Source organism: Lycorma delicatula, chromosome 2 (genome assembly GCF_047948215.1).
Source record: "Lycorma delicatula isolate Av1 chromosome 2, ASM4794821v1, whole genome shotgun sequence".
In the NCBI taxonomy this organism is placed as follows: domain Eukaryota; kingdom Metazoa; phylum Arthropoda; class Insecta; order Hemiptera; family Fulgoridae; genus Lycorma; species Lycorma delicatula.
In genome coordinates this window covers 57,732,469-57,746,459 of record NC_134456.1, presented here as the reverse complement: position 1 = coordinate 57,746,459, position 13,991 = coordinate 57,732,469, and the positions used below count along the sequence as shown (strand labels likewise).

General features: G+C 32.3%; 1 protein-coding gene across 9 annotated transcripts in view; it reads left to right on the top strand.

The window, feature by feature from the left end:
* Positions 1-13,991, top strand: part of LOC142318824 (sensory neuron membrane protein 2-like) — a 75,257-nt gene that overhangs the window by 58,309 nt on the left and 2,957 nt on the right. For 3 of the 9 annotated variants that reach the window (XM_075355340.1, XM_075355339.1, XM_075355341.1), the window contains exon 10: positions 9,979-11,102. The exons of 1 other annotated variant lie outside the window; for it this stretch is intronic. In XM_075355340.1, the coding sequence (XP_075211455.1) occupies positions 9,979-10,326 (348 nt within the window). In that variant the 3' untranslated portion in view covers positions 10,327-11,102. Of the gene's footprint in view, positions 1-1,942; positions 2,079-9,794; positions 9,930-9,978; positions 11,104-13,991 lie in introns of those variants that run through there. 5 more of the 9 variants (XM_075355343.1, XM_075355342.1, XM_075355344.1 and 2 more) reach the window with 4 other exon arrangements.

The following is a 13,991-nucleotide window of genomic DNA, read 5'->3' as shown; positions in this document are numbered from 1 at the left end:
AGCTTCTCAAAAGATTCTTTATGGATCAAGGGTGCACTTGTAAATTTTTCAATACCAGAACATGTGATTTTGTATTATAGCAGACTGTAGGAATGGTCCACAGCCACAAGCAGCTGGCTTCATGAAAATGTTATGAAAAATCTGATGTGGACACCACATGACTTCCTTGTATGCCTATTAAATTACATATACATATTTTTTGCTGCACTTCATTTAAACTTATTTCATTTGAAAGTGAGATACGATCCTCCAATTCTTTAATAAAGTGGACAGTTACACAATTGCATTGTGGTAGACACCACATTGCATCAGTTTTTTGTTGTCATATCAGCATTTTATATTAGTTTATATATTAATTTTGCTTCACATCTTCACATCGCTCAAGAAATTATACGGTGAAAGTGAGAATGTGTCGGATTCATAACCATGCACACATTGGTTCAAATCCAACTTCATATACATATAATTTTTTTTAACTTTCTTTTTCATTTAAATATATTGATTTATTAATAATTACTAATCTCTGTAAACATTTTTGAATGAAAATGAAAAGTACATGAAATTTTTTTTCACTAATAACTTCTGATTTTTTTCAATCAGAGGTTAATAAATCAATATATTTAAATTCAAAAAAAAAGAAAGGATATTTAGTCGGATTTGAACTGATGTGCCTTTCCTTGTAAGATCTAAATATTTCATTAAATAAAATTTCATTTGGCTATAACTCTGGAACCAATGAAAATAAATACCACATGATATGTCGCTAAAAATCTTTAAATGAGGGCTTATTACTGCAGTTAAAAAAAATCCAAATTTGTTGGATTTTGGACACTTTTGGTTGAGTTGATTGCAATTAAAAAGGGAGGTGCACAACTAAATGTTACAACAGTTCAAAATCCAAAATTTCAACATTCTATTGCTGATCATTTTTGAGTTATGTGAGATGCATATGTACAGACATCACACTGAAACTATTCAAAGTGGATTCAGGGATGGTCAAAATGTATATTTCCGTTGAAATCTGAAATTTTTTGCAATTACAATACTTAATTTACTTCGTACAAGGAAGTAAAAATGGACGTTTATTTTGATGATTACATTGATAAGAAGAAAAACTTATTTTTTTCTTCTTATTTTTTTGATATCTAATGTTTAATTTTTTCTGTAAATTAGATTTTTAGCGACTTATTTTGTCACTATTGCCTCTGGATATGTGATAGCAAGGAGCTGATTTGTGCAGTCTGATTTTTATATTTTACACCAATATCCTTCATCACACACCATTTAAGGAAGTTATAATGTTTTTCATTAATAAATGGATACTTACTTATTGTTAAAATAAAATATAGGCCAGACTAAATTAAAACTAATTTTTTTGTTTAATGACAATTCTTAATTTCTCCCAAAAAGCAGTATTGGAATAGTGTTCCAGCACCAGTGAACCTGTGTTATAGATTTATAATCTTCTTTTCCCTACCACAAATGAGTTTCTTCATAGCCTAAAAACTTTATCTATTCCTAAAGCAGTATTACATACTCAAAATGAGATATTTTCAATCAATGTAAAGTCATGAAAGCATCTGCTTTTATCAAAGCATATATGTTAATGCTAGAACAAGTATATTTGAACTTATCTTTTTCTAAAAATTACTTACATGGTTGAGAGATTTAAGACAATTACCTTACCAGGAAAACTAATGACATAAGAACTTTACTAGGAATGATTGTTTTTATCATGACAGTATATGTACTATTGTAAGCTCTATTTAGTTTTAAAGCTTAAAAGATGGATTTATTTTCATTTATTCTTACATTAAATGGAATACGTTGTTGAATGGCTATATGCATATTTATAAAAGAACTTATCTCTGGCTTTACGTATATTAGCATTAATTGATATCAATGATTTATAATTTGCATTGAGTGTTACTTTCTGTTACAGATAAATTATCAGTTTAGATTGATGTTTTTTTTTATAGCAATGTAAAACAAGTTTGATAACAATAATACAAGTATTTTTCAGTAATTAAAGTGACAAAAGGCTGTAAAAAAATTCAGTGACAATGAAATCGATGCTACTTTTCAACATAACCCCAGCAGGGGTGTATTAAGACCCTCACAGACCCTAAGCATGTAAAAAGTTTTGTAATATATATGTAATTCAAAATATAATCGATAATAAACCATCAAGTATTTTTATTGAAATTAAACAAAACTTACAGTAAGATGGAAAATAATGTTTATTTTTGTATTCTTCTACTTTATTTACATTTCTCAAGTTTTCTCCTACTTTTTTTAATTCTAAAGTATTTGATCAGATTCTCAAAACTAATCTTATTTAACATGTCTGCGTCTATACTTAATAGAGATAATGCATCCAGCCTGCCTTGTTGCATAGTTGTTCTGATGGGATTTTAATATACTTCAATTGAGTAAGTGATTGCTCAGCTTTACGATTGTGAACATTAATCTTAAAAATATATGAAATCCAATGTCTACATTTGGAAAGGCACATTCAATTTTGTCATCTACAATTATTTTATTACGTTCACCATGACTGAATCTTATTTTTATACTCTTTGTTTCACTGAACTATGGCACACATATGAATGAAATAGTTCAGCTGAGAAATTACTGTTAAAGCCTCTTAGTAAACATCAATTAGCTTTTGACAGCATTGAGAATACTTTTCAATTTAGTAGATGTTGAAGTAACATTATGTGGCACATCACTTAAAAAAGGCAATCGCTCTGCTCTTTCTTTGTATATCTCTTCTCTTTTTTCATCTCAGTTTCAAGTTTGTCAACAATTTTGTAAAACTGGAGATACATCTTCATCATTGGGTACCTTCTTTCTGATAACTTTGCGAGTTGTAGCTACCTTGTAAAATTAACAACTGGTAGCATTTCCTTTGTAGTTGCTTTATATCTTTTAAATTCATCTTGTGAGGTGTACAGTTGGTTAGCTAATGATACATACAAATCTGTAGTGTTTTTAAGTTCATATCTTCATTTTGTAGTACTTAGCTTACTCTATGAAAATTCTGCACAATCTCATTTTAAAAATTCAACATAAAAGTGAATTCTAGTTCTTGTATCTTATCTGCAATATTATTTGCTTCTGTTCTAGTGTCTCCCTTTTGTAACTGGTATTCAGCTGTATATTCTAAGGTTTCTAAAATTTTAAGGAAAGATTTCAAAATTGCTGCTTTTGCCATAGCATGTGGCTCCCATCTGGTATCAGAGAAAAATTTTAAGATGCTTTTATTTCCAATACAACATTTAAGAATTTTCCATTGGCTGCTTGAGGCTGAAAAAAGGGTATAGAGTAACTGCACTGTAGAGAAGAAATTAAATGCCTTTTGATAGCAGTCATAACACTTTGGCCTAACAGATTTAGTAAATGAGCAGCACAGTGCACATTATGCAGCAAACTTTGTTCCTAAAATTTTTTGCAGCACCCTTGTAACACCCAGACATGTTAGCAGCATCTCATAAGACTGATCTCTACATTTTGAAAAGTTTAGCTTAAAATCTTCCCTAAATACTGCAACACCTTTTTCTTTCTTTTTCCTGTTTAGCCTCCGGTAACTACCGTTTAGATAATACTTCAGAGGATGAATGAGGATGATATGTATGAGTGTGAATGAAGTGTAGTCTTGTACATTCTCAGTTCGACCATACCTGAGATGTGTGGTTAATTGAAACCCAACCACCAAAGAACACCGGTATCCACGATCTAGTATTCAAGTCCGTGTAAAAATAGCTGGCTTTACTAGGACTTGAACGCTATAACTCTCGACTTCCAAATCAGCTGATTTGGGAAGACGCGTTAACCACTAGACCAACCCGGTGGGTTAAATACTGCAACACCTGACTTATCATTTCCTCACTGGTATAGATTTTCATTTCCAGAAAGGTCCATCTTTTAAGTATCTAAGTATAACACTTAACTGATCAACATGTGATAGATCTAGTGTTGAATAAACTGACAAAGTAAAATAACCAGAAAATTTTACTTCGTCAACAATGAACTTTTGTACCTTTAATTGAATGAGTTTCTTACTGGTGGTTTTGGACAGGTAAGAAGGATTTCCTTTGCCAGAATTTCTCTATTTTGGAATGTGGCTTGTTAATAATAGATGAAACTGGCTTATGAGCTCAAGCTGCCCAAAGAAATTCCCATTTTGCAATGATCCAAACCTTTCTTCTGTTCCTCGAAAAGCCAAGCCAAGTTTGACTAACATACAAATAACTACTATCATACACCTCAAGACATGAACCCAGTAATCACAATCTTCCTGAATTTGTTTCTCAAACTATTGCCCCAACCCTGCACCTTGTCTGTGAGTTAAGATTGTTAGCGTAGAGTTTCTGTGAGTAGTGCTTTTTTCATCATTATCAGTTACAATAGTATTTTGCCAGTCACTAAATCCTTCTCTTATAACAAGATTCGAGAATTTTAAGGAGCAAAGAGTTTAGAAGCAATGCAATAAACTGATCCTGTTAATGCTGGTAAGATTTGGTCAAGTACTTCATTGTGTTGTATACAGTCACTGAGTCCCCAAGCAATCCAATAACCCACATCTGTATTTGAATATATTGAAAAGTAATATGAATCAATATTTGCAGTGAGATATCAAGAGAATTTACTGGCAAAGTGAGGTCAGTCTGCTTTTTGACAATTTGGTGATTCTAACGCCATCATATTTTGATTCTGAAGTGATCAAAGTGGTATTTACCATATTGGTGTATATTTCTGTTGATGGAAATTGGGTTTGACTCAGAATCGATATCATTTCATGGAACTTGTGCGAAGAAAACAGTCAACTTTGCAGTTTGACTGCTTTACAATCCAATGGCTTTTCTTATTTCTTTTTTTGATAGTTTTTGCTTTTGTGCACCACTTAACTCAACATGTTTCATCTTGGTTCTTCGGGTCTGTAAATCATAGAAATAAAAAGAATATTTTTTTTTAATTATTATGCAGCAGTCAACACAGTTACACATATCATAGGCAGAATGATTCACACAATTTAATAAGACACTATTTCATTTTCTGTCTCGTTAAAATCTTATGGGTAGATATTGGAGATTTAACTTGTATATTAAGCCTAATGTATAAACAAAATTAAATATGACCTCAGCTTAACAAAATTTATACAAAAAAATTTCCGAGAATGAATATTCCTTTAAAATATTTAAAGTGTTGTTATAAAATTCAACTTAAAATTTATCATAATTCCAAATATTATTTATATTATCAAAAAACATTCAACGATCCAAATTGTGTAAAAAATTCACAAAAGAACAATCATAACATATCACTTTAAAAAAAAAAATAATAGTCAAGCAACGAACATCACAACAAACAAAATTTTCAAATTAAAAACATCAAACAAATAATAACTGAAAAACTGTACAATTAGATAGATTTTAATTGTTAAATTTAAACAATAAATTTTAACAATTTCAAAATTTTTAACAATTAAAAGTCTACTTACAAAAGTCAAATAAAACAAACAAAAAAATAAAAATTTAATCATTTTCAATATGATTTGATTGTTAGTTAATTAAAACACTGTATTGTACTCATGCATGATATTAAGTATATTTTAAGTGATTAACCTACAATAATAATAAAATAACAATATTTTATGTCTTTGTTTTTTTTCTTATTTGTGCTTAATGAAATGTATTATTAAAAATAACAACTGAAAATGATAAATTCGCATTCATTCACAATTTGTTTTTAAATCAACAGTCGTGAATGACAACACTACAATACAAATATAAGTAAAGAGGGTGGATGAGAACTGGTTGGTACCATGTCCCAACTAAACCAACATGTAATTATTTTTATATGTATGTACTTATTGTTGGTACATAGATATGTACATAATAATAAGTGTTCTGCTCAAAGGCAGCTTTTCACATGGCTGCCCTCCACTCTACTTGATTCTGTGCCATTTGTTTCATTTGATAGTATCTTCTTCTCTTTTTATATTATCTGTCATTTTCATTCGTCTCCAGACTCTTGCTTTCCTCCCTGTTACAAATCCTTCCAATGCCATCACTAACAGGCAGTCATGTCTCAGCCAGTGTCCCAACCAATTGCATTTTCTTCTTTTTTGTAATTTCAATAATCGCCCTCTCTTCTACTTTACGAAGCACCTCCTCATGCCGAACTCTCTCCATCCAGCTGATCTTTTCCATTCTCTTCCAAACCCAAATTTCAAAGGCCTCCAATCTTCTCTCCTCTCCTTTCCTAATAATCCATGCATCTGCCCCTAAAAGGGCCACCATTCCACACAAAAATTTTACAAGTTTTTTTCTTAGTCGCAGATCTAGTTTGCTACATAGCACTCTCCTCATTTTGTTGAATGCTTCCTTTGCTCTAGCAATTCGTACTTTAACTTCCTGATCACATTTCATATCTTCCTTAATGATGCACCCCAGGTACTTAAGGATGCCACTTGCTCAACTTTATTTCCCCCAATCCTAATCATTGCCCTTTTGGTTGATCTCTTAATTATCATGCTTTTTGTCTTCTTTCTATTTATCTTAATCCCATACTCTTCGCAGGTTTGATTTATTCTTCTCAACATTTCATTCATCATGTACTCACTCTCTGCCAGCACTGCCATGTCATCAGTGAACCTAACGCACTCTATCCTCCTTCCCCCAATATTTACACCCTTATTACCAGTTACTCTTTTCAATTATCACTTCTAGGTAACAGTTGATCAGAGTCGGTGACATGCAACATCCCTGCCGCACACCTCTCCCAAGTCTGTTTTCCTCCGATAATTCATTCCCAATCTTTATTTTTACCTTTTGTGACAAGTATAGATTTCTTATTAATCTCCTTTCTCTCCAAGCGACTCCTTTTTCCTTTAAGATTCTCAGCAGTTTATCCTATTCCACCCTGTCAAATGCCTCCTCCAGATCTTTGAAGACCGCATATGCTTTTCAATATATCTTTTTCTGATTAGTCTTATTAATCCTATCGCATCCCTTGTTCCCTTCCCCCTTCTAAATCCAAACTGGTCTTCCCCAATTGATCTCTCTAGTCTCTAGTCATAAAGTCTCTCACTCAACACTCTTAGTAGTATCTTAGCTGCATGCGATATAAGGCTAATGGTCCTATATTCCTCAGATTTCAATGTATTACTCTTCTTTTCAATTGGGACCATAATAGTAGTCATGAAATCTTCCGGCCAATCACCACTCTCGTATGTCAAATTACACAGGCTTGTAATATCTCTAATTCCCCTTTCCACTAAACCTTTCGATAGCTCAGCCGATACTTCATTGACTCCACATGCTTTCCTGTTCTTCATTTCCTTTAAGGCTTTTTCTACCTCTCCCTCCATAATGTAACAACCTTTCTCCTCCTCACACACTTCCGGTTCATCTTCAATTCCTAGGAAATCTGGTCTCTTATCTACTTCGTAAAGTCCTTCCACATATTGTTTCCATCTACCTAGAACCTTGTTCTTCCCATTAACCACCTCCCCATCTTCTGTCACTATTTCCATTCTAGTTTTACCTTTTCTCTTTTTAAATACCAGTTCCATAACTACTTTATACATCTCTTCAAACTTCACTACCCCCTCCAATTTCTGAATATCTTCACACCTCTCCATCAATCATGTTTGCCGCGCCCTTCCTGTCTCTCTTCTTTAATTCGTTATTTAGTTTCCTCTACATCTTCTTACCCTCTTCTGTTCTGACATTCTTCCACTTTCTTCTCTCATCCATTTTATCCTGCATCACTTCTGTAACCCATTCTTTCTTTGTCCTCTTAATCTACTTTTTATCTCCGGCATCTTTGATGGCATTTATTAGATCCTCCTTTATATATATATCCACCCATGTTTGGGTCTGTGTCCCTCTTCCCTTCTTCCTCTATTTACCAAATAATTTTTTAATCTTTCCCTTTTGCCTCCATCTTTAAGTATTCTTTTCCCTTTGTTCATCCTCATCTGTAACTCTCCCACCACAAGATTATAGTCCGAATCTATATCTGCACCTGGATGTGCTTTTGAATTTTTTAAACAATTTCTATACCTGTTTTCTATCATAAAGTAATTTATCTGGTACCTCTCTCCATTTATTCTTGATGTCCATGTATATCGGCATCTCTTGTGGGCTTGGAATAGTGTATTACCAATTACCAAAGAGTTCTTACAGAAATCCACCAATCTTGCCTCTCTCGCATTTCTTAAACCTAATCCAAGTCTCCCACAACATTTCCTTCTGATCCTTCTCCTACCATTGCATTCCAATCGCTGCCTTACCAGTGAGCAAATAACAATCCTTTAGCCTTCTTGGAGCCAAAAGTGAGAGTTGGAGGCATGTGGGAACCAGTCCTGCATGACCATCTTGAGATGTGGTTGTCATGCATAGGAAAGGTGCTATCCCCCCATACAACCCATACCAGAGTTCTCCTTACAGAAATTCACTAATCTTGCCCCTCTTGCATTTCTTATACATTTTTTATATGTACATATGTACAAAAGTACATGAATTATTATAGTACATACACCATATATGCCTGTAGTGCTGCACTCTTCCCTTGATGCCCTAAGCAGGTGCTTATTTTGCTTAATGGTTAATCCACTGCTGATCCCCAGCTACATTTAGGGATTTCTTTCTGTGAGCTTTTTTATTCCAGGAGTACAGAATTATTCACTTCAGTGTCTGAGAAATTCTTTTAATGCTTTCTTGACCTGCTCTTTGTTGCAGAACTTGGTATCACATAAAAACTATTTGAGAGGAGCAAAAAAAATTTGATGGTGCAAGTTCAAGACTCTCAGGTAGATGTGGCAACATCTCCTGACTTTTTTTTTAATTGTACCAGGTGGGCGTTTTCATGCAGAAAAATTATGCTTTTTGAGAGAGGACCAGAATTTTCCCTCCTTATTGCAGGTTTTATTTTGTTTTCTAGCATGCTACTATAGCACTCACTGTTGATTGTACATTGTACTTCCAAATAATCACAATAAATTAGATCTTTATATCTCAAAGTACGGTTAGCATCCTTTATCACCTGAGACATTAGTTTTGAATTTTTCACGGTGGGTGAACTTGGACGTTTACATTCCATACTCTAACATTTGGATTCCAGCTCAAAATGATTAAGACAAGTATTATGTGATTTAAAAAAGCGTTCTCTTCTGCTTAAATTCATTGTTTAAGCACCAATGTGAATTTGGATGTCTTTGTGATTTTGAGTCAGCTGTCTTGAAACCCAACTTGAACATGTTTTTTGGTAATTCAGATTAACATGGATAATGAAAGGACAGTTCCAAAACTGTCAGCCATTTCCCAGATTTTTATGCATCTGTTCTTGTGATTAAATTAATAATGTTATTTTGCAAAGCACCAGTTGAAACCTGTGCCGGTCTTTCACTATGGTGAAAATCAATGTCACTTGTCCTGCTTATTTTAAACTGTTTAATTATTAAAATATACATGGTTAATCAACATTTTACCATATTGTTTTAACATCTGCAAGTGAATTTTGGTTGGTTTTACACCTTCAGAAATAAAAATCTTCTCACAGCATGCTGTTCTACAGTAAATTCTTTTTTATATAAATAAAAAAGTTTTATAGTAATTGAAGTTCTTTTCAAACAGCTGATATTTTCTTTCATTGGTGCCAACTTAAATATCAAACAGTTTCATTTTATTCTACGAAATAGATTTTCTGCTGTTGTCCATTTGTCTCTTTAATTACTGAATGACCCTCATATTATTTTTATTTGATTTACATAATGAAAACTAAAGAAAATTAATTGAAATGGAGAAACAAGGAAATAAAAGAAAAGTAGCTGAGATTATCTTCTATATACAAAGCACTCAATTCATTACTGAATTCAAGTAACATATGAGTTACTTACATCATTTAAGATTAAATTTAAGGTAGATAGATATAATAACATAAATTTAATTAAAATTTATCTTGTTCCAGGGTTTCAAGCTTGATGATGATCATTTATCACTACTGGTTACATTTTATCATTTATTAAATGTTTTAAATTTCTTTCCATGGTTTTTAATATTTACTGGTATTGTAACTTTAATTGTGGCAATTATTGTTAGTAATTTTCAAAATAATATGCTACATACCATTTTAAATTTAACTAACAAAAGTAAATCTGTTCAGAATCATTTTCCTGAAAGTGTAGTTCATTCGAATGATACTATTAAAACAGTTTCTCAAGAAGCTTCAAATGCTATGGATGAGAATAAGGAATGTAAAAAATTTACTTCATTATCAGAATATAGAAATTATTGCTATAATAATGGGAGTAGATAACTTTTTACACTAAATTAGAGTGTGGTTTGATTCTTTAAGTTTATTTTTTCTTTTATAACTGTTTCATGACAATACTTGAGTTACTTTTTTTTAAATCTTGGAGTAATTTTATTTTAAATTATTTAGTGTATGACTTTTAACTCAAAAATTTGTTAAGTTAAATTATAAGGTACATTTATTTAGAATGGAATTTAAAATAAAAGAAGATTCTAATATAGAAATTTGATTTAAATGCAGTAAAATATAACATTTATGTAAAAAATTGAGTTGTAGCCCTTTTAGAATTTCTTTATTATTTTTTTTTGCAATTAGAATTTCTTTTCTTGGACATTTTTCACTCTCAGTAGCATGTAGAATCACTACATGCACCTCATTTATATAATTTCATCTCCATCAAGTTTCTTGCCAATCAAGCACTTCTTAAAACTGAAAAAAAGAAAAATATTTGAGTGCAAAGTCCTGGCGGAAAGAGATATAAGCAAAATTCAAATACCTGTAATAGTATAGTTAAAAAATCCACAGTGCTGTCCTTGCTGTGTGCACCTACATCAGCTGCCAAATGGCATGCATTAGAAAGAATTCTCTGTTGATCTAGATAAATCAGTTCGATTATTTGAATAATTCATAGTTTTCCATGATGTGTAAAATAACAAAGAGATGAAATATGACCTTTTATCTGTTTCATTATCCATAAAATGATATTGCAAGACTAGTGAAACAATTTTTGTTATTTTAAAATTGGAACCTTTCCATACAACCAGTTAACAATCATACTTGTTTATTCCTTTTTTTTATTTCATTTGATTAATAATATGTTTGATGAACATAAAGCCATGAAAGTATAGTTTTCCATTAATTTTAAATGATTGGGATGAGCTGATGGTTTTTTCTTCTTTTTTTTTTTAATTAGGCAAACGTACGTAAATGATCGAGACAGTCACGCTATAGACTCCAGTGTGCTCAGACGAGAGATGTCTGCTGTGTGCATTTGATTTACAGTCCATTACAATTTATTTATTTTGAATACTAACACATATTTACACATGTGTTGACACACACACACACATACACACAGCCATGTGAGCACACATGAACACACATACACACACACACACACATGTGCCTGACTGACTTAATTATTTACATACGTTTGCCTAATTAAAAAAAATAAGAAAAAATCATCAGCTGATACCAACCATTTAAAATTAATAAATTTATTCCCCACCTAAATATACTCAATAGATACGTATACAATCTCTGAAACACTAACATATAAAATTAAACAAACAAAAGAAAGAAAAATGAAATAAGAACAAATTGAATTAACAATAAGATAATGAACTACAAACAATGTTGAGGTGAATCATAACAATAAAATTGTCTACTAAAGATAATTAAGAAGAGTTTTATTCAGGAAATTGGGTATATCTTATTTATGGGATGTTTTAGAATGCCAGTGGGAGTCTTTAATGTGACCACTCGCACTAAATTATCAGGATCAGGTTGAACTTCCTGGACTAGGTGTGTTGACCACTGAATTTGTGGTGAGTTGTCATCTGTGATTAGGACTAGAGCACCTGGCTTCAAGTTTGGATGATGAGAACTCCACTTCTTACATCGTTGAAGATTATGAAGGTAATCTGTTGACCATCTCTACCTCAAGATTTGAATTATTTACTGAATTTGCTGCCATCTTGACAACCTGTCGACAGCTAACAGCTAAAGATAACAGCTGTCGACAGCTAAAGATAAGAATCAGGAGGGAAAGTTAACATTTTTGCCAACAAGAAAATGAGCTGATTTGAGGAATCAGGTTCATTAGACAATGGACATAAAGGTCTTGAATTTAGATGTGACTTGATTTGGTCATAACAAAATGGACATTTCTTCAAATTAAAATTTTTGGTTTCCACAGTTCATCGAAGGTGATGTTTCATGGATCACACAGCAGCTTCCCACAGACTTCCAAAGTGAGGAGAGTTGGGAGGGATGAAATGCCAATTGAATTCTTCATTAGCAGCATATGTACTCATTCTTTCTTGTCGATCTTGTGAACATAGAAACTTCCCTAACTTCTTTGCCTGATTGTATGCTCCTGTGAAATTTATTCCATTATCAGTATAGTATAATTAATACACCTTCCCTGTTCATCTAAAAATCTTCAAAAGACTGCAATAAATGCATCTGAGGTTAGGCTACAAATCAATTCTATATGAATGGCCTTTGTTTTACCTGTCAAATGAAAATGGTGATGTATGTCTTGCTTAGTGTCTTACTTCATGTTAAGTCCTTTTTAAATATATTGGCCCAGTATAATTCATACCAGAACTGAGGAATGCTGCATGATATTTAGGTAGGATACCCATTAGTTACTGAGTTATCACTACATTTAGTTTAAATCATATATTACAGTTATGTATAACTCTTTTAACAATGTGATGAATTTTTGGTATCCATTACCAATACCTGACTGATGAAATTAATAATTGTGGTCCAGCATGAAGCAACCTTATATGATTAACTAAGACAATCATGGATGTTAAATTATATTGCGGGAGTAAAATAACTGAAATTTTCCTTCATAAGAACTATCCACAGACATGTAGCAGTTCATTTTTGTCTATGAAGGGGTTGAGAGATTGAAGTTGGCTCTTACTTATAAGTTGCAATGATGAAATTAAAGAATTATTATTCACTGTAAAATGACAGTGTTGAAATTATTTTATGACAGAATGTAGAAAATTCTTAAATTCTATGCTTGAGAAAGGTTTAGTATTTTTGTCTTTCTCACCAGCACAACAATTTTGAATAATTCTTACAGTTAACTAAGACACATAATTTAATTAGTAATGAAAATTTAATCACTACATCCCATTCTTCTTCTCCCTTTTTCTTACTAACAAGCAAGTTAACAGTTAATTGTTGTTCAGAAACTTTAGCATTGACGTGAAAATTACATGGAAAATCTATTGTTGATTCATGAAGTCAACTCGGGCCACTCCACCAGAGTTGATTATCCTTTAATTGCAAAGGAGGTAGGCCTCTTGAAATGAGGCATGCTGGATTGTCATGGGATAATACATGATTCCATTTAGATTTCTTAGTAAATTCTTGAATCTCATTGACACGGTTGGTGAAAATGTCATCCGCCGTTCAGAAGACTCTGAGATCTAACAAAAGATAATTGTCGAGTCAGACCAAAAATATGTCTGATTTTTATTGACAAATTTTATCATGTACCTTCTTTAACATAGGTAGTCTGATAAATACCAATACAAATTGTATCTTCATGTTGTACCTTCTTAAAAAACTAGGTTAAAAAATGAGCTGCATTCAGCTCCAAATGTGGTAAAGAGATTTTCTTGAGATTAGCCACTCTTGATTTTTTTTTTTTTGTTTAATCTCTGGAACCATCGTTAGAGACTGCTTTAGAGGATGAGATGAATGATTTGTAGCGTGTATAAAAATGCCATGCCTGACCGAGATTCGAACCTGGGACCTCGGAATGAAAGGCAGAGACACTACCACTCGTGCCATGGAGGCCGGCAGCCACTCTTGATTTGAAACACAATAACTTCACCTTAATATGTACATTTGTGTCTACTGCGCATAAATAAATTCATGCACTACAAGCTTGTTCAGAAGTTCAACGAATCCATGTAGTT